The following is a 20,242-nucleotide window of genomic DNA, read 5'->3' as shown; positions in this document are numbered from 1 at the left end:
TAATTATGATCCAAATACATAATTTACGTGTGTGTGTGTGTGTGTGTGTGTGTGTGTGTGTGTGTGTGTGTGTGTACTGAGTAAATTGCAAAGGTACAAAATGAAAAAGTATGATGCTATTTATATGTTGGTTAAAGACAATCAAAGCAATACTACATATTGTTTAGGGATGTAAATCTGCTTAATAAAAGTATAAAAACAGAATGTATAGAAATGAAAAAGAAGAGGTTACTTTTTGATATGGTGGGAGATGAATGGGGTTGGGCAAGAATGCAAAATGGACTTAAATTATATTTTTTAACTGTTTTTATTTTAAAAAATGTTTAAATGTTAAAGAACATACAAATCTGGGTAATTGCTCAGTTTCCCTAGATGTCCTAGTGTGATTAAACTGGCCATATGGGTGCTTTTAACCTGGAATCCTCAAAAGTTGGGGCTGGGATGCAGGCCCTTGGGGCCCTCAGGAGGAGGAGAAGTCAAACCCAGCAGCTGGACGTCGAACCCTAACCCCTTCCTCACTCAGGCAGCTTCTTGGATCACTTCAGTTTTGATCTTTTGTGATTTGCCATCTTCCAGGCATGGCCTTTCTCCCACAGCTAAAGCCTGGGCTGGGGGAGTATTGCAGTTGTCCAAGAATCTGTTAACCAAAGTGATTATTTATTTTTAGTTAGAAGCTTAGAGACAGAAGGATCATTTACTTATAAGGAAGAGAATCTCAGAATTCTTTCATCTCTAATAAAATCAGGGTGTCACTAATCAGCTTCATTCCACTATCTGTTAGTATTCTAACGATGTGGGTCCAGCTCTAACCAAAACCACAAAGTTAACCTCCAGATTCACGCTTCAATCCCAGCTCAACCTGCTGTAGCTGTGCAGCTGGTACCTGAAGTCCAAGGTTTGTCAGGAACCTACAGTGTGAAATAAATCTGCATGTTTGTTACTGCTGAGGGAAGAGGGGGGTGGGGGGAAGGGAGTCATAAGATTCTTCTGAAGTGACTCTACCCCAACTTGGTTGCAAGCTTCACATAGAAATCATTATGGGCCCCTCATTTTATTAAGTTTTGACAGCTTTCTTACAGCTTCCAATAAAAGCAAAATAGGCTGATTTATGGTTAAGCAGGAGAGTCCCCAGTTGTAAACTAAACACCAAAGACAGAACCAGGGTTTCTAATAGGGACCCTCTAGGAAGAAACCAAAACTACTCTTCTCCTTCTTTTTAAATTGAAATCCTTCCAGAGGAGCTTTCAGATCTTGATTCTTCTGAGCCAACCGGGACCCCCACCCTGACTCTCATCATTACCACACCCGATTTGTCTCTCCCTCTCTCTCTGACGCCGGGAACCTCCCCAAAGCACCCACACCTTGCAGTACTTGTCCAAAGCTACGTGCCAGCGGCGGGGATGGAGACGCAGAGGCAGTCCGCGGTGAAAGGATGAACCACTGGAGATGGGAGCTGGGTGCGGGGTCGGGACAACGTTAAACCGCTAGATCAGAAACCCCAATATTACCAATACCTGGCAGTCTTCCATTCTAGAGAACAAGTAGAGGGGAAATTAAATCGTGTTATTTGAAAATTCGTCTTCCCTCTCCTTTTGGGAAAACAAAAAAGCATCTCGTTGCAAAGCTTTCCATTCCCTCTTGCTAATGCGTTCTGTCTTCCAACTCCTTTGAAAAAGCATCCTTTGAGCAGCGTTCTTCGAAAACCTGGTTTCAGTTTCGGTGCCTTGCTGCACCCACCACGTCGGGAGGGTCGGGGAGGGAGGGGAAGCGGAGAGACGGAGGCAGAGATGGAGATGGGCGCTCGCTCACCGGTCGCCTCCAGGTAGCCGGAGTGCTCCGCAGCGCCGGGCGGCCGGGGCGGAAGGCGCCCGCGCGGGGCGGAGCCCCGCCCAGGCCGCTCTTATAGGCGAGCGCGGGGCGCGCCTGGCCGGGGGCGGCGCCGCGCGCCCGGCTCGCCTATAAGGAGCTGTCCGCTTCCCGGGTGCTGATTCCAGCTCCAGCGGTCGACCGGGTGGATCGGGCGGTCTTCCTAGCTCGGCGCCTGCGGTCGCCTTGGGTTTGGATTTGCACCTTGAAGGAGGGGGACTCGGAGGAGGAGGAGGAGGCGAGCGAGGAAGGCTTGTGCAGCCGGCGGCAGTGGCGGGGACTGTAGCCACATCTGCAGCTCCGGAGAAGCCCCCGCTACGCTTTCCGTAGAGCGTTTGGGCACGGGATGGAGTGAAGCGGCGAGTGCCTCTCCAGGGGGGGTGGGGGGGTCAGGCGGTGCAGTGGAGAGAGAGGCAGAGAGAGAGCAAGAGAAAGAAGACGCCGCGGCTGGCGCCTGCGAATTTGGGATTCCACTGGGAGGGACCTCTCACTCGGGGGAAATGGATTCTGGACCACGGCTGACCAGCGTTTTCACTTTGCTCTTCTCCGGCCTGTGGCATTTAGGATTAACAGCGGCGAATTGTGAGTACTGGGAGCTGGGGGCGGGTAGACGAGGTGGGAACGCTAGCGTTCGGAAAGACACCCAACTGCCCAAGCGTGTTCAATTGTGTCTGCTCCGAGCAGAGGACAAGGGGGAAATGCCGAGTGGTGTGTTTTATCACTCTAACCATCCCAAAAGTTAGTAGAGCTCGAAGGAGCCAGCCCCGCTGGATTGTCTGCCCTTCTCCTCGGATCGCAAAGTTCGAGGGACAAGGGAAGGTTCTCTTCCCCAGCCTCCCGTCAGCTCCGCGTTCTCTGCCTGCCTGGTCTCAGCCGGGGCTTTTCCCGAGAAGGGCCCCCGGTTCGGATTGCGTGCACTGGGGGCTGAGCTTCCAGAGACAGAGAGGCTGCCAGCCACCGCACTCGGTGACAGCGGCTGCTTTCTGCCTGCAGCTGCCTGGCTCGGATTTGAAGTCTGCCCAGTGCCTCACAATCCAGGGCTTCCAGCTCTCCCCTAGGCAGAGGCTCCAGTCGGGGTACCTTGCAACCAATGGGCATCGGTTTAATGGCATTGGGAGTTTTGGCCTAAGAGTCATGGCCCGATGTATTCAAACCACAAGATCAATGGCTGCCCCTGTTACAGGAGGAAGAGCTTTGATGCACAATCCACCCCCAAAATCTGTGTGCCAAAGAACACACATAATGAGTATGCACTAAGTGTACGCTCTGTCGTCCAGCTCTAACCTCGGCAAGTGCAGGGCATTTAATTTAATAGGCAGGGAGGCTGGACACCTGGGGATCTGCCACCTGCACCGTGTATTTAAAGATCCCAGTTCATCAAACTTGAATAAATCGCTAAAGCCATCAGAGGTTCAAGCTCAATTGCTCAGCTGCCTCTGTAGGCAGAGAAAGGGAAGTTTTTCCGGCCCTGGAAACTCCTAAATGAGAAAGAATGCAATTAAGCCATCTGTGTTGTTTCCAAAGATGGTTTGTCAAGATCCCTCAAGTTCCTGGGCTTATTCCCTTAACTTCTAACCTCACTGTGAACCTTGGAAATATGTAACCGTATTGGGACAGTTCTATTACTTTTACTTGTTTGTTTTAGTACTCTAAACCATCACTGTTAGAAAAGTAGGAAGACCACTTTCAACTTTTGAGTTTCTCTACCTCACTCCCCACTCTGAGGGCCAAGAGGACCTTAAGAAAGAGATGCTCAACCCAGTATTACACCTCAAAGGAAGACACCTGGAGAAATGTTGTTTCCTGAGAATGGTCCAGATTGGAGCCTGTGCTTCTACCTGTGATTGGAAGTTTTGGAGATCCAGAATCTGTAGTTAGTGGTAATGTGCCTTAAAGGTTTTATTAAAGTTTGTACTCTAAAGGAGCACTGAAGAGGTCAGCCTCTCTAAAAGGGAGGAGCCAAAGAGCTATAGCTTAGAAATGATTTCAGAGACTAGGTAGGGACAGGGTAGAATCTGACATTTATCTTCTCCTCCTTCTCCTCCTCTACCCCCATCCTCCTGCTCCTCCTCTTCCTTTTTTCTCTTTTTGAGTAAAATTGTTCCCATGGTGCTTTAGGAAAACATCTAAGTGGCTTAGTAAGAGGGGGTTAGGCATGGGCTGAGTTAGCTTCTCTACATCTTGCAACACTAGAGGTCAGCATTGTCCTAATGATGCAAAGGTGTGGCAGGGAACTAGCTGGGTTTTTCCTTTAGCACATATACCTATCTGAACATAGTGACTGTTTTGAGGGATGAGGAATAAGGGTGAAATAAATAGAACATACTCCAAAGGAATACAGCTTGGGGTTCCTTATGCAACGCCTTTTCTCAAGAGCAAGGACAAAAGTGATAGTATGGCAATTTCTGTAAATTAACTGAATTATGGTTAATGTTATAATAATGCTCATAAAACCTAAATGGCACGAGTTTAAGGCTCATGCTTATCATGACTGATGCCGCAGTAAAGCTAATTCTGAACATTTAAAATAAAACTTGGTGATAATGAGCTTTAGTATTTCATCAGTGACAGTTTAATTTTCCTATTTCCAATCAGCATTTCAATTGCATGCGCACTGCTTGCTAAATATTTTGAGGTCAATGTTCTTAAAGAACAATGTTAAATGTTTTTATTTGCTGAATGAAATGTATTAATTCAGTGAACAATAGAATAGCAGCAGAAAATTACTTCTGAACTCAGGCTTGGTCTTTCAAACCTATGATGCAGAACCTCTAAGGGGGGTAAAAAAAAGAGCATTCCACAGTTCTTCCAGACTTCTATTGTCCATGCACTTTATCCATTAGACATAGGGCTTTGATTTACTGTTTAACTCCAATCCATTCATATTTATATGCATATTTTGAGGAAGAGAAATCTTCTTTCAAGTAGTCAATTTCTATAAATTTATAGATCATGTGGAGAATTTTCCCCAGGATTATTATTTCTTTATTTTGAAATAATATTTCAAGTCATTTGCGACAGTCATCTTGGAAATAGATTATTTACCCAAGATGCTCCATGGTACCTAGATATACTTGTGAACTTCAAGTAAAAACAACTTTTAATTGGTTCCCTTCTTCTAATAATAGTTTGTTGTTGTTATTGCTGTGTATAGGATGTGTGTGTGCATGTGTAATGTGTTTGATTTTCTCATAATCTGACCAAAATTTGGGCAATTATCTGCAAGGGAAAAATGAATGCTTACCCAATTATAGATTTTATAAATTTCTAATTAAACAACATTAAAATAAATTCAGGTTAAGAGGCCAGCTACAGTATAGATAATACGAATCTGTGGGAGAACGTAATTACCAACCAGCAATAAGTCTCTGGAAATTCTCCCATTTCGGATTTTCAGGATGTGAAATAACTACAACACTTCCTTTGGGTTTACCCTGAGGGAATTAGTTAATTTCAGATGTAGCTGTGATAGGCTAGTGTTAAATGAAAAACCATTTTGCATACAATATAGGCTCCTTGGACACAAGGAGAAATAATGTGACTTGATAGTCAGGTTCAAGTGAAGCCAGGAGTTTGAAATGCTGGGAGGTCTAGCCTAACAATGCCAAAGCTAAGATACCAAACACCCCTCAGGTTATGCGTCTTTTCTGTGCTCCCAGTTCAGGGGTAAAACAGGATTGAGCTATGTACCTGCTCCCAAATAGATCCTCAAAGTTTGCAGAGGGGATTCTTCAAATAGTAGGTGTGTGGATGGCCGATGGTAATGGGAGAATTTGCCGTCAGAAGGTGAGAGGAATGCCGGGGACCCTGAGAGGGTCACTTCCACTCTACTGTACAATAATTGGATCTTACGTGATTATAAAGAGCTTTAATTCCGATGTCACTTTGAATGATCTCTCAGAGTCTCATCTCTTTGTTGATCTGTACTCAGTTCATGAACATAACAGTCTTGGGAGAGAAATCAAAAACTCTTAGCCTCTTTCTTCACAGGCAGAACTTTATCTAAAATATACAAAAATATCAACCATATTGCTAAAGGTCTTCAAACAAAGAGATGCACTATACCTTGAGTCATCTGAAGCTCATGCACAAACCCAATCAAGAGGTACTATCACAAATAAACAAAGATCAGATTTTTTTTTCAGCAGGACAGAGTTTGTGGTCAACTTCTCATGGCATTTAGAGTCATCAGAAGTGAAGGAAGCCCTATAATGCTTGTTCACAAGAGTCCTAAAATGTTTCCCGTGGTTGAATAGGTTTATCTTTGACAATCTAAATGAACTTTCTTACTTTTCTCTCCACATAGTCCTCATCTCCAAACCAGATTCATATTTTCACAACTGGAAAATGTGAAAAACAAGAGTAGCAATTTCCACCCTAGGGTATAGAATTATGAGAAAATCCGTTTCTCTAAAAATAACCTTACTACCCTCCTACTCGGCTCTTATTCTCATTCTAAACTCTGAACTACAGTTTTGTTTTTTCCTTGCTCCTCTCGCCTGTTCTTTCTTCAGTGGAACCCAGGTTTCCTCCTCGACATTGCTTTACTTTTCAGTGCCCATTTATTACAAAACGAAGTAATGTGGTAACATTGGAAACATTTCTACAACCTTTCATTGGTGAACCAAATTCCTTTATCTTCTCTACCAGAACGCTGCTGAAACATGACCTCTATAGACAAGGCTAATTATCCTTGTCATATAGGACAGTGGGGAGAGGGTCTAGTTACCTGAAAGGCCAGAATAGAAAAGTCACTCACTCAATTAGACTTCATTTTGAAGCTTCAGGGTACTCATTTGGAGCCATTAATGACATTTTTTGAATTCGTAAGGGAAGTTGTCTTCATTCATCAAAATTCTGACACTTTCTGGCTGGTGTCCTTGCAAAGGTTATTGACGTATCCTAATGATTTTGGTGTTTTAAGTAAAGACATTGGAGCAAATGATGATTAAGTTCTTATCTAGCCTTAATGCACTTTTATCTTTAACTGCTGATGTTGTGTACTGGCCATTCCATTTGGATACTTCTGGGATGATGTACTCAAAATTGTCAAGCAATTATATTTAGAATAACAACATAATAGGGTTTTAATTCCCACTAACTGCTGTGCACTTTATAACTCTCGCTTCATGTGCTGTGTCCACATGATTTGGGAAAGCAGCACTGCTATGTAGACGTTATTAAATCCAGTTTACAGATGAGTAAATTTAAGGTTAATAGAAGTTAATCATTTTCCTAGGATCATCAAGCTAAGCAATGAAAAAATCAGGATCTGCACCTATGTCTATCCCTCTCCAAAGATCAGACTCTGCAGGAAATGAAATCAATTCCTGTGCATTCGGATGGGGTCCACGTGTAAGCATCTGCGGAATGTTGCCTTGGGGTCTCTGGGCTTAGTCTCTGTAGCTTTGTCCACAGCAAAGGCCACAGAGGCAGCAAGTTCCACCAGGGCCAGCACCTGAGTTACACCGTAAAAACGATGCCAAACATCACACGGTCAAAGATACGAAGGCTTATATCTGGATGAGCACCAGATGTTTCATTTCGCTTTTACAAGTTTCAGTTTAAAACTTGATAAGGAAAGGGCAGAGGCTTGATGAAGACTTGTGACCACCCACACACGAACACCCAACCATCCCATGAAAGTTACTTCTGTTGGCATCATGACTTGTAAGTCTATAGGTGTCAGATCAAACATATTAATTAAATAGCAGGTATGACCTTTTCCCAGCACAGGGCTGGTCCTCAATACTCCTCCCATGTTCCCTAATTTCTCTGTTATGGAACCCCACATTCCACAATCAGGCCACATTTTCTCATACCTCCTTGTATTTATTTGCATATGTTGTCTACTTAGTCTAGAATACCCTTTCCCGTCTTTTATGTTCTGTCACTTTCTTCCAATCCCCCCCCCACACACACTTTCCCCGACTGAGTCCCTGTATGTTATTGCTGTATTTCCATCACACTTATTATAGTCCTTGACTCCCAACTAGATGCAAATTTCCCTGATGATCACACTTCATTTGAATGTGTATGTTCAATACTGAAAATCTTGGATGAATGAATGGATGAGAGACTAAACGAATGGCTTCCAACTAAGATTTTTCATTTCTCAGCTAAAATCCTTCTACGGTCCAATTGCTGGAGTCTTTTAAAATATATCTGCCTTATGTTTTTTTTTTTATTTTTAACTAGTAAGTATTACTTAGTCTAGTTTTGGAAATGTGAAGATGTTAGAATGCTCAGCTGTTAGGTGAGAGAGCCAAAGCTTAGATCATTTGATTGGATATGAGAACCGGAGGAAGGGCCCCTACCCTTATACAGAGCTGCTCATTTCTGTAACTTTCCTTGCTGAGATGACCTTATTTATGTGTCAAATGGCCATTTGTTCCTAAAAGAGAAAGCCCTTCCACCTGTTTGGCCTCAGTCCTAGGTTTGAGCTAATTTTATTAACTTGTTTTTGCAGTTTTAATGAGGGTTTTGTATATAGTCTATTGCTATAAAAATTCTTCCTCGTAGTCCAGTGTTCAGTATAAAGAGGAAAAGTTTCGATTCTATTTAATAGGGCTTTAGTAGTAAATTACTGGAAAGATCCAATTTCATTGCAAACCTATAACACTTCCCTGATAATATTATGTTGAGTCTCTAGTGTCATCTCAAGCTGCGGTTGGGAGATTTAAGTGTTAATAGTTTGTGTGTGTTACTCATTTGAAAAGTTTGTTGAAGAAATGAGTCTCAGTGAAAGGTTCTCTCTCCTAAACTCAAGTTTTTCTATGAGGCTGGAGACATAAAGATGCATAAGAAGATAGAGTCTGTGAGCTCTGGGAACTTTGAACACGAGCAGCCAGAAAAACACATCTTGGATCACGTTGAAGTGATAAATATCATAACAAGGGAAGCACAGGACAGAAGGCACAGGGGAGCATCTCAGACTGGCTGGGGCATCAAGGAAGGTTCTCTGAGGGAAACAAAATGCAAGCCAAGACCTACAGTCAGACTTCACCAGATGGGGCCAGGAGGAGGGGTGATTACAGGCTTCTGGGTGACGGCATGACAGGGAGGCATGTCGTAGTGACAAATTGTAGGAGTGGCTCATAGGCACAGGGATGGAAGAAGAAACCAGATCAGGTAAGCATAGGAGTCTTTGAGTTCTACTGTTGAGCTATGGATTGTCACTGAAGGATTTTGGACACAAAATTAGATAATACATAATCATATTTTTGTTTTTTAGAAAAGTCACCCTGTGAAGGATGGATTCGAAAGAGCGAAGACTAGTAGCAAGAAAACCCATGAGGAGATTATTACAATAACTCGGGTGGTAATTAATAAGGGCCCGAGGAAGAAAGTTTCAGAACCTGCAAAGGTTATAAAGAATCAGAAAGAAAATCCTGGCCAAGTAAATTCAAAACATAGGAATACATGAGCTAGTAAACCCACAGAAGGCACAGATTTGCGGTTAAAACATATTCTATAGCTGCTCCCATTGTTTTTGACAAATGAGAGCAATAGATGCTAGAAAAGGTGCTCTGTTCTCCGAAATGAAGTTCTTCTCTGGGAATACCAAACGCCCATATTCTCAGCGCAGTATATTTCATATTTGCATGACACCACATTGCACGTGCTGTCTGCATCGATCACCCTGATGCGTCTTCTAGTCTGTAAATTACGCTGGTTTTTGTCAGCAGAGTGAGAACTAGTCATGAAGGGATGTGCAATTAAACCTCTGCGTCCCCGTTCTCACCCCCACTCTGGCAGGGGGGTGAACTAGGGATCATTGCTCCTCTCAGGGGTGGCTCCGTGGAAAGAGAAACCGGCGACACAGTGCCATGTTGATTTGTCATCATTGGTAATTGATTTGCTGGCATAAATTCCATGTCTCTACATGTCTAATTGCTTTTGTGCATATTCCTGGGGGTTGATTAATGCCATCTGTTCACTGGATCAGCTGAATTGATTGAGTTTTAAAGGATGACAACAGTAATGTTGAAGATAGAAAGAAAGTGAAGGAAAATGTCAAAACATCACTCATGATGTATATTATTTTTAACTACCCACCTTTGGAAGCAGATATATCCTTCTGAAGACAGTCCAAGGCAAATGACAGTCTAAAGAAATCTGCCTAAGAGACAGATGCTTGTAGGTGTTAGTCTAGGCTACTGTTTGCTGAATATATATGTTCAGTTCCCTCCCCCTCCCCTTGCTTTCCCTTCCTCTCTGTCCCATTCCTTCTCTCTATCATGCGGCCATATATTGGGTATTGTCATTGCCTTTTATACTTTGGGTGTTACTGTTGTCTTTTATACGCTGGGTATTACCATTGGCTTTTATACGTTGGGTATCACCATTACCTTTTATACTGTGGGTATCACCATTACCTTTATATGTTGGGTGTTACCATTGCCTTTTATACTTTGGGTATTCCCATTGGCTTTTATGTTTTGAGTATTACCATTGGCTTTTATACCTTGGGTATTGCCATCGACTTTCCCCTGATTGTGTAGAGATGTGAGAGGAGGCAGAGGAACGTCTGTTGGATTCCAGGGCTGCCTGGCTGAACTACATGGGCACAGTCACCAACTATGAAAATCTCCCATCAAGGCCAATTCTAAGGGCCCTCCTGACAGGGACCTGTCACCCACTGCACTCGGGAAAGCCCACCGCATGCCAACACCCCCCACCCATCTGTCCCCAAACAACTCTTCTGCTAACTCCCCTAGCCCCCAGATCTGTACACTTGAGAAAGGGCCTCTCAATTCACAGAGATAAGCCTTAAGGCACAGAGCCTCCCTGGGAAAGAAAACATAGGAACTTAAATCTAGACTGAACTCTGCTTGTCAGAGAGAAAGAGATCTTTTCTAGAAGAAACGTTTATAGAGGAGACAGGTATCCGAGTGTGCTGGGTGGGGGAAGCGCAAATTAGAGGAATGGTCATGATGTCTGAGTCAAGGGTTATTACCTTGATTTCGTCCAGGCTGATTCTCTGTATTACAAGCCTGAAAGTGGAGTGTGTGGGCAACGGTGGTGGGTGGGGCGGGGAGACAAAAGACAGTGGAAAGGGCACAAGTCGCACAATTCTGGGTTGATTTATTTCTCACTCAGTGAGTATTTCCTATGGATATTAACTTGGACCTTATAAAGTCAGTGTTACTCTGGATACAACACACATAATGGGGGAACTTAATAATTATACTTCTTATTATGGTTACTGATGAACCCCAGAGTGGATTCTCTCAGCATCAGATACAATACCAGTTAGGGCAGAGACGACTGCATTTCGTTCCCAAGCAGAGATGGAAGGGCCTCCGCTCCCATCAGAGAGCTGAGTGATCGCCCAGGCAAATCGAAACTTGTTCTCATTTTAATCTGTGTCAAAGGGACTGTGGGCAGGATCGGTCTCCACCTGACAGAGACATGTGACCAGCTGCGTTCCCCACTCGACTCCTGGGCTCTGTCACAGGATGATCCCTGCTCTCCAGGCAAGTGAGACCATTTGCTGGAAAGCTCACAAAGGGAGTGGAGAAAAGGGCTTCATCTAGAAAAGGAAGGAGGACTCCCCCCCACCCCCCAGAAAGCCCTTGCTGAGGATGTCAGCATTAAGGGGGAAGTATCCTTGAACAGACCATGAGAAAAAGTCAGTAAACCTGAGCCGGAGCATGTGCCTAGTGTCTCCAGGATCCTAAGCTTCCGTTTGCGGGAGACCCAGGGAGATGGAAGTTAAATCCTCAGGTGGAGAGCCGTGCTTTCCTCCTGGGTACCGCCGAAGACTGCTTTTGGTGAATAAATAGTAGGCGTGTCCTTTTATTCTTGTTAATGCCAGGTTTAATATCAGGTGCTGATCCTGCTCGATGAATGATAAATTCTAGTGCATCGTTTCTTCATTCAAACACTGCTTAGGCAAAGCCTGCTGTGCGTGCATTTCTCTGAACATCCATGAAAGCCTACTTTTGAGGAGAGGAAGATCGGGATGGCCCTCAACGTAGCGCAGACGGAACAACAACAAAAGATAACAGTGTCCCTTCAGAGCAAAGCCAAGGCACTGTGGCCCTCCACTCTGGCCTTGCCCAGCTTCCTAAGCACCTCTTTACTTTCCCTGGGTCTTTTCTCTCTGCTTCCTCCCCCTCATCATTTCCTCCACTTCACCCCCATTTGCCTTCTTTCTGATGCTCCTTCTTTTCCTTCCTTCTTCCTTCCCCCCGCCCCTCCCAGGATCCCCCTTTCTCTGTTCTCCACCTCTCTCTCTCCCTTCTATCTTCCTGCCCTCACTCTGGCTGATTCAATTAACATTTACTAAATGACTTTGGCTTTTTTTTTGTTTTATGGCCAAAGCCAACATTGCCGTTGGAGCGCGGCTGACTGGAAAAAAAGAAAAAAAAAAAAAAAAAGGAAAAAGAGAGAGTGGATGTGAACCCAGGGGAATCTGAGAGCTCAACTTCCCGTGGCTGCTGGAACATGTAATGTCTTGAATTTTGTCTTAAGCACTCAGAGAAATTTGCATCCAGCTCCATATTAAATCCACGTTTATATTACAAGGAAAATAATTTTCCACAATCTCCAATTAAAGATGAACGAGTGAAATAGATCCACTCAACCCCTGGAAAATGACCACGCACGCCCAGGAGCACAAGCTTGAGTTCTGTGGCTCCTCCTCCCTATTTACGCCTTCTGGAATTCCTATGGGACGGGGAACAATTTCCAGCTTCCTTGTCTCTCCTCTCGACCTCGAACCACAGGCAGCTTCCTTTCCCATCGCCATTGCCTGGTCTGTGAGCTGCAGATGATGCTACACCAAGCATGGGGGATGAGAAGGGCTTATCAGTTCACAGGAGGGATGGAAACCCACACACCTCCTTGGTGAACAGAAGTGGAGCCTTTTGGAGGGAACGTGGGTCAGCGGTCTGCCCAGCCCCGCTCCTGGTCTGTGCTGCCCCCACTGCGTCACCTGACAATGGGCTGCCTCCTCCACGGACTTTACCTTTGAGTAAATGGGCTCTGCCCAGTTACTGGATTGGGGTCAAGGAGGGCAGGACCGTTCTGCTCGGAGGCAGGCTGAGCCACCAGGTTATTAAAAGAGAGATTAATACTTCTCTTTCTATGACAATCAGGAAACTTTGGTCAGGGTCAAAAGAAATGAAACCAGCAGATAGGAACACTGAACGTTGGAGATTAGAGATAAAGCCACGTGTTTCTTTGTTGGCAGGGTTCCCAAATATACACCTCCCGCCAGAGGTGGCAGCTGTGAGACTCACTCTGCTCCTCGCCACAGTCTTCCTTGATAGTTGTCCTTCTCTCTGTTCCGAAGTGAGGATGTGCTGGCTTGCAGGGTTAGGTAACTTCCCGAGATCAAATAGCTCACCCTGGGATTAGAACCCACGTTTCCCTGACTCCAGGGTCCATGTTCTTTTTCACTCTATCTGCCCTTTCCTTGAACCCAAAGCTAAGGCCGCGCCAGTCTTGAACGTGAGGTGTTCAATCTTGCAGACCCAGTGCATCTCTCTGATCTAGGGTTAAGAAAAGGCTTGTCAGTCTAGACTCCAGTTTCCTCCCCAGTGTTGGGGGTGGGGGTCATCTTATTCAAACCTTGCAGTGCTTCTCCCACCCCTAGAAGTCCCTCTGGCAAACAGTTCTGGTCAGTCTAGCTGTTTGTAAAAGTGGGTTGTCTTGCTCGTTGAAGCCATTAAGGCTCTGTCCCTATCATTGGTGGCCTTGCGGGTTCCATGATCGGTGTCCACTGTTAGTGTGCCTGTTTCTATTTTGTGCTCCCTAGGGACCGTACTCACCAAACTACGCCAGTCCTAGACTTTGCTGGAGGGATGCTCTGTCTTTGTTTAAGTTGGCGCTAATAAGAGAACCCTTATTCGTGATACTTAGATCACAGGTTCTAACAAGGATCAGGTGACATTCAGATCTGTTCTCCATCTTTGGCTGCAAAGTTGGCCCTGTACCCAGCTCCTCACCTATTTTCACCCAGTGGGGACAGATGGAGGGAGCGTTTTGAACCAGCACATGCCCGTACCATTACTCTGCACCCCAGACTAGGCGCCGGGATGAGCATCTGCTCTGCTGGCCTCGCAGCGTCTGCTTAACCGAGGAGGCACCCCCAGTGTCCAGTTTCCTCTCATCGCCAGCCACCTGGAAAGCCAGGCCAGGGAATTCTGGGCCTTCTCCTCCAGCACCCTGCTTTTGTCCCTTCAACAAGGTGGGCTATTGTTTGACTCAGCTGGGAGGTCTTTGCTTCTCCTCCGTCCTCTTTTTTGGCTCTTTTCTCATCTCAGTGGACCTACCTGCTTAGGTTTAGAGAGGCTAAGTGATTGGTTGGATGATCAGCATCCTCTGAATTTTGCCTCTCTTTCCTGCATCCCTGGCTGCTGCCCAGAAAGGACTTGGAGGATCCTGAAGTAGTTTCCACCGAGGCAATTAATAAGCACCATGTTCTAGCTCTCAGAAAGAACTAGTTAGTGTTCTAAGTAATAAGATCTTAAATATTTAAACTTATTTTAGGAGAAGAACATTTTGGTCTCCAAAATGAAATCTTACGTAGAATTGCAGTATGTAAAATAAGTTACACGGACTGGTGCTTTGGGGAAAATGGGGAGAGGTGGGGCGGAACCCGATCCCTCAGCCTTCTTCTCTGTCTGATTCTCCCTGGAAGTACCACGTGAAGACTCCTGCCTTACCCTTAATGGTAGGAATGTCTAAGTCTATCATTGTATGCAACAGTGATTAGGCACATGAGGGTTTTAAGGAGAAGTGGGGGCGATGCCTTCAATGGTGGTCAACATGTTGCTTGTGTACAACAGTGATGCCACCTGGATGCTTTCCACCTGCCTCTGTTTGCATCAGTTCATGACCTGCTGTTGACGTTATTAAATACTACCTCTGCCCCACTGCCTATGTTTAACTCTTTGAAATCTGTTCTATCTTGTTGCTCTTTTACATAAGTCTCAGGGCAAGAGAATCTTATTGGCATTGACTGATTCGAAAATGATACAGGAAAAATTTGGGGTGAGAGGATGGCCGTGCCCCAGGTCTTGGCTGAGTCTCTGGGGCGTGCGCCGCCAAGTGTGGGTCCTTGGCTTCACCCAGGAAAGAATTCAAGAGCGAGCCACAGTTGAGTAAAGGTAGATACATTCAGAGAGATACACACTCCATAGACAAAGTGCAGACCGTCTCACTCAGAAGGGAGAAAGGCCATGAGGCGCAGGGGTTGTTAGTTTTTATGGACTTGGTAATGTCGTATGCTGACATGTGGGAGGATTGTTCCAACTGCTTTGGGGAAGGAGCAGGGATTCCCCGGAATTGGGCCATCACTCACTCTTTGACCTTTTAAGGTCAGCCTTGAAACTGCCCTGGAACCTGTAGGAGGACCATTTAGTAGCTCTTGTATATTAATGACCATGTGCTGAAGCTCAAGGTCCACTGGGAGTTGAATCTTTCCCCATCTTGGTGCTAACTGCTGAGTCATTCTTTTAATGATTGTGCCCTGCCCCCTTCCTTCCTGTCTCAAAAAGATAGTAGCTTGTCAAACAAATGTCTCCTCATTTTGATCTTCACGTCCACAGCCATTCTTGTGGTAAACAGAAATTATCTTGTAAAGGTCCTTGAATTGCCCACCTCTACCTCAGATATTCCCTTCGACCTTTTCAGAAGAAGGGATTTCACGTTAGCCATATAGTGAATGGCGAAGTAACCACGTAATAAGCTGAATCAAAGTTAGGCAGGTTAAGTGAAACCCAAACACAGACCTCATGGCTGGGTAAGAGGGTCCAGCTCAGGGCTCCCCCCTCATCTCATGCCTCTAACTCCTAACTTGCGTGAGAAACGGACGTCTGGCTGCCATCTGAAGCCCTCTCAGTGTGCTCTGATGTTAATCAACGTGACCAGAAGTGGTGAAAGGACACGAATGGAATAAAGTTGTAGCACATCCAGGCTCAGTCTTGGTGCCTGACTCTGGTAGGGGTGTTAATTGAAATCACACGCCTGCATGTTTGCTTAGCGTACCATTCATTAGAAAGTCACATTGCTTTCAGATCTACGCTGCACTCTCATATGAGCAAACCCCTAAAGCTCTTGCCCTGAATTCCTAACAGAATTTAATACAATGAATAAAATCATTTATATATACACATACATACCTATACATGTACATGTATATTAAAATTTGAGATATTATTTATTTTCTTTCGTGTTTAATAAACCCGGTAGAATTTTACATGTATATACACATGTGTATCCACTTATTCTGGAGAATGTCAAAATTCATCATCCCCCAAGGTCAATATTGACTTGGGTGTCACCTTTCTGAATATTTACCTCTCTAGCTAATGAATTGAAATGGGCATTTGGATGGAAATTAATATCAATTTATTTTCTGAAATTGAATGTGTTTTGCCAGGAGGATGGATAAAGGCTCTTGGGAGATGTGCAAACGCGTCCCTCCAAGCGTGCTCTGATTCAGGGCGGCGATCAGTAAGCGTCCTTTGCATTCTGATTTACTGTGGCTTTTTTTTTTTTAATAGTTCACATGATTCTTTTACCTAATGGACAGAATGTAAAACTTCAAATACATTCAGCTTGACATCGGAGTAACATAATCAGGAGATAATGATACTTGAGCATATGGACAATAAGCATACATGGGATTAATGAGCACCTCGGCCTTGGAATTTATTTAGGACAAGATACCATTACCTGAGAAACACAGAGCTCCTTCAACAATGATCTAATTAAATCAAGAATACAGGAAGAGACATAAAATTACAGAGTGGTTCCTCTGGTTTTGAGGTATCGATTTGTTGTTTTGAGAAAACCTTATGATGTGTTATGTGTTTTGGAGACACGATATATATGTCTGTGCGTGTGTGGTGTGTGTGTATTTATTTGTAAATTGCTCACTTCGTAGTAACAGTAGTCAGTACCGCACCCATGTTTAGGTATCTTTTAATATATCAAACCAGTTTGAAATTCTTTCTAAAATTGTGAATCTACAGCAGAAATAGTTCCTATTGTTTTTGTTGTCACTGTTTTATCAATTTTGGGTACTAAGTAGCTATATTTTTGTATATACACACATATATGTATACATTATATATATTCGTGTATATATATATATATACACACACACACATATATATATATATATATAGTAATGTTCTGGCTTAAAAAGAACTGGTAAGACATTTAAATAAAACTATCACTGTAACAGGCTGTGTTCTGTTACATATGCAAAATATATACTTTTTTTTCTATAGCAAAATCCACACACATTGCGTTCTTGGTTTTGTCCTTTCGGTGTGATGTCAGCAAATCTTTTCTAGCCGTTAATGGTCTGAGAAAAGACTTGGATTTAAGAAAGAACGTCATCATTAAGCACAGGCTGTGGCTTTGTAGTCGAGGGAAGAAACCACTGTGAAAATTCATTAGTAAGGTTAATCCAAGAAACACCTGAGCGAGTGAAACAAAATCAATTCAAGGGGAGAATGTATGACTCTATTGATGTTCTCCCCCTTGTTAACACATTGTGCGGGGTAAAGATTTCTATGTTTTCTGCATAAATATCAATTTTTGTTGGAAAATTCACTTCGACTTACTGGGTTCCTATTGCGAAGTGTTGTGTGGCTTTGTTGAAGAAATGATGTCGTTTCGTGCATGGGGAAATAAAAACACCTCACTTGTCAGCCAATGAAAGTCTCATTTTTACACCACCCTAATCTCATCCAACATTAGAAGCCAAAGCCAAGATGGCACCTCTGCTTTGTTGTGCTGGGACAATACGATTCCCAGAAGAAGCCAAAGACATTGGGAGGTTTTTCTGTCCATTCTCTACGTGTGCATGTGCAAACATGCCTACACACAGCACACGTAAGGGCTCACTGCAATTCATTTTGTTTCTGCTTCTTTTTTAAAACAAATTCACTCCAGTGTTAGGTCCACAGTGTTTAGCTGGAAGTGATTTTTCCCAGGAGACTTTTGACAATGCCTGGAGATGTTTTTGGTTGTCACTCTTGCCACAGAATAAGTTCTTGTCTCTAGCAGGAAAGAATTCAAGAGCAAGCCAGACTGAAAGTAGGTTTATTCAGGGAGATGCACACTCCATAAACAGAGTGTGGGCCGTCTCAGAAGGCAAGGGAGGGGGCCTCAGGGCATGGGGTGGTTAGTTTTCAATGGGCGGGGTAATTTCATATGCTAACAAGTGGGAGGATTATTCCAACTATCTGGGGCAAGGGGATGGGGATTTCCAGGAATTGGGCCCCCATCCACTTTTTGGAGTTTTATGGTCAGCCTGGGAACTGTCCTGGCACCTGTGGAGTGTCATTTAGCAGCTAATGTATCACAGAGATGGAATACTGAAGCTCAAGATCTACTGGGAGTCAAATCTTTTGCCATCTTGGGCTGAGTTGGTTCTAACCAGTTTATGTCCTGTCCTCAATTGCTGTATCATTCTTTTAATGGTTGTGCTCTGCCCCAACCCTTCTGTCTCATTGCAACTGGGGTTTGCTACTGGTGTCTAGTGGGTAGAAGCCAGAGATGTTAGTAAGCACCCGACATTGCACAGGAATGCATCCCACAGCAGATAATTATGTAGCCCCAAATATCAAGATTGCTGAAGTTTGAGGAACCCGGTTTAGACCTGTCAGTCATTAATGAATCATTCATGTGTTAATTGAATAAAACAAATGTCCAAAACACACACACATCTAGTCTTTTTTTTTTTTTGAAGTATCGTTAATTTACAACATTGTGTTAGTTTCTGGTGTACAGCATAGTGATTCAGTTATATAGATATATATATTATTTTTCATATTCTTTTTCATGATAGGTTATTACAACATATTGAATCTATTTCTCTGTGCTATACAGTAGGACCCAAACTTCCAATTTATCCCTCTCCCACCTTTTCCCCTTTGGTAACTTTAAGTTTGTTTTCTATGTCTGTAGGATTGTTTCTATTTTGAAAATAAGCATGTTTGTCTTATTTTTTTGGATTCCGCATATAAGTGATATCATCAAACATCTAGTCTTGTAGAAGGAGGATTAGAATAGAAGAAGAAATAAATCCTGGTCCTGATTTTGCCACCTGCTGGCTGTGACTTTGTGCTCATCATTCACTCCACATTTTTCCCAGTTAAGGGTGATAATATCTTCTCTGACGATCTGCTATCATGAATAACAAACAAGATAAGAGTGTCCTTGGAGAAACTGTACATGTATATTTTTGATGTGTTGCTATTGATTATAATCTTTATGAGGAGCAGGAGTAACGACCTGGCTGTACTGTTCCCAAGACTTTAGACAAACCAAGGATGACAGAGGTGAGGTGGACACAGTGTGAAGAGGGACCAAGGGGATGTGACCTGGACTGGGAAAAGCTGAAGTCGACTTCACATCAGTTTTCAGTTTGTCTAGTGACCTTAGGGTTCCTCTTTCAGGCTTGTCTTGAAAATCATCTGGTCAGGCCACCTTTGGTAGAGTCACATGCTGTCACGCAACAGCTACAGTGACATGGCTGCACAGCTCCGGGAAGGCCATGAACCCAGATGACATTTTCTACCTCACTGAGCATCTCAAGATCTGTTAGGAAGCAGTTCTGGCTTTGATTCCTTACCTGCTCCAACCTAGTCTTCAATTTCTAAAATGAATTAAACAGAATTACAATCTGTAATTTTGTCATTGTAGTGGAAATAAGATGGTTGTGTTTGGCCTCTGCTGGATTTTTGCTTTTGGGAAAAAGGCAGGTTATAACAGGGATCTTGGTAGTTCTACAGTGAACCAGAACCCACATAACCTGTATAGATTTTCACATTCACTAAAAGCATTCTGGATAGTTGGCTGCTTCATTGCTACTTCTTATAAGCCTAGAAATATGACTTCACAGGACAGTTCAGTTTCCTCTGCAAAAATCATATTTAAATCGGTCATCTTTCCTTCCACTGTCTGCCTCCAAGTACCACCAAATCACTCCCTGTAGCTCTGCTCACATCTAGAACATCCCAAACCAAGTCTCCCCACTCTCCATCATGATTTTTCTACAAATATCTAAAGGCAGCAACTCCACGTCTCCTGGTCTTCCTGTCTCTTCTTTTCCTTCAGTTTGTCTGCAACATGGTTTCCCCTCCTTGGACTTCTCACCATCATCTTTCCCTTGTTTTGTGCGCATTCTACTTGGTCAATGATGTATTTAAAATACAATGTTCAGAATAGAACAACCATTTCTGCAGATTTTTTTCTTGCTGACTATGGTGGCCACGGTGTGATGACCATCAGGAAAGCTGGGTGGCAAAGGAGATTCAGGAAGGTTTTACAACATAAACCTTCAAGTCTGAAATGAATCAAGCTTGCAGGCATCAAAGAGCTATTTTGTTTAAAGGCCATTATG

At 43.7% G+C, this 20,242-nt stretch overlaps 1 protein-coding gene across 2 annotated transcripts in view; it reads left to right on the top strand.

Moving 5' to 3' along the window:
* The first annotated feature begins 2,366 nt into the window (after window positions 1-2,366).
* The window catches only part of CNTNAP5 (contactin associated protein family member 5), a 733,870-nt gene continuing 715,994 nt past the window's right edge, over window positions 2,367-20,242 (top strand). For both annotated transcript variants that reach the window (XM_045516101.2, XM_045516108.2), the window contains exon 1: window positions 2,367-2,448. In XM_045516101.2, coding sequence (XP_045372057.2) covers window positions 2,367-2,448 — 82 coding nt within the window. The remainder of the gene's footprint in view (window positions 2,449-20,242) is intronic.

Source organism: Camelus bactrianus, chromosome 5 (genome assembly GCF_048773025.1).
Source record: "Camelus bactrianus isolate YW-2024 breed Bactrian camel chromosome 5, ASM4877302v1, whole genome shotgun sequence".
NCBI classification, from domain to species: Eukaryota; Metazoa; Chordata; class Mammalia; order Artiodactyla; family Camelidae; genus Camelus; species Camelus bactrianus.
Note: the sequence above shows the minus strand (reverse complement) of the source record. Positions and strands in the feature narration are given on the sequence as shown.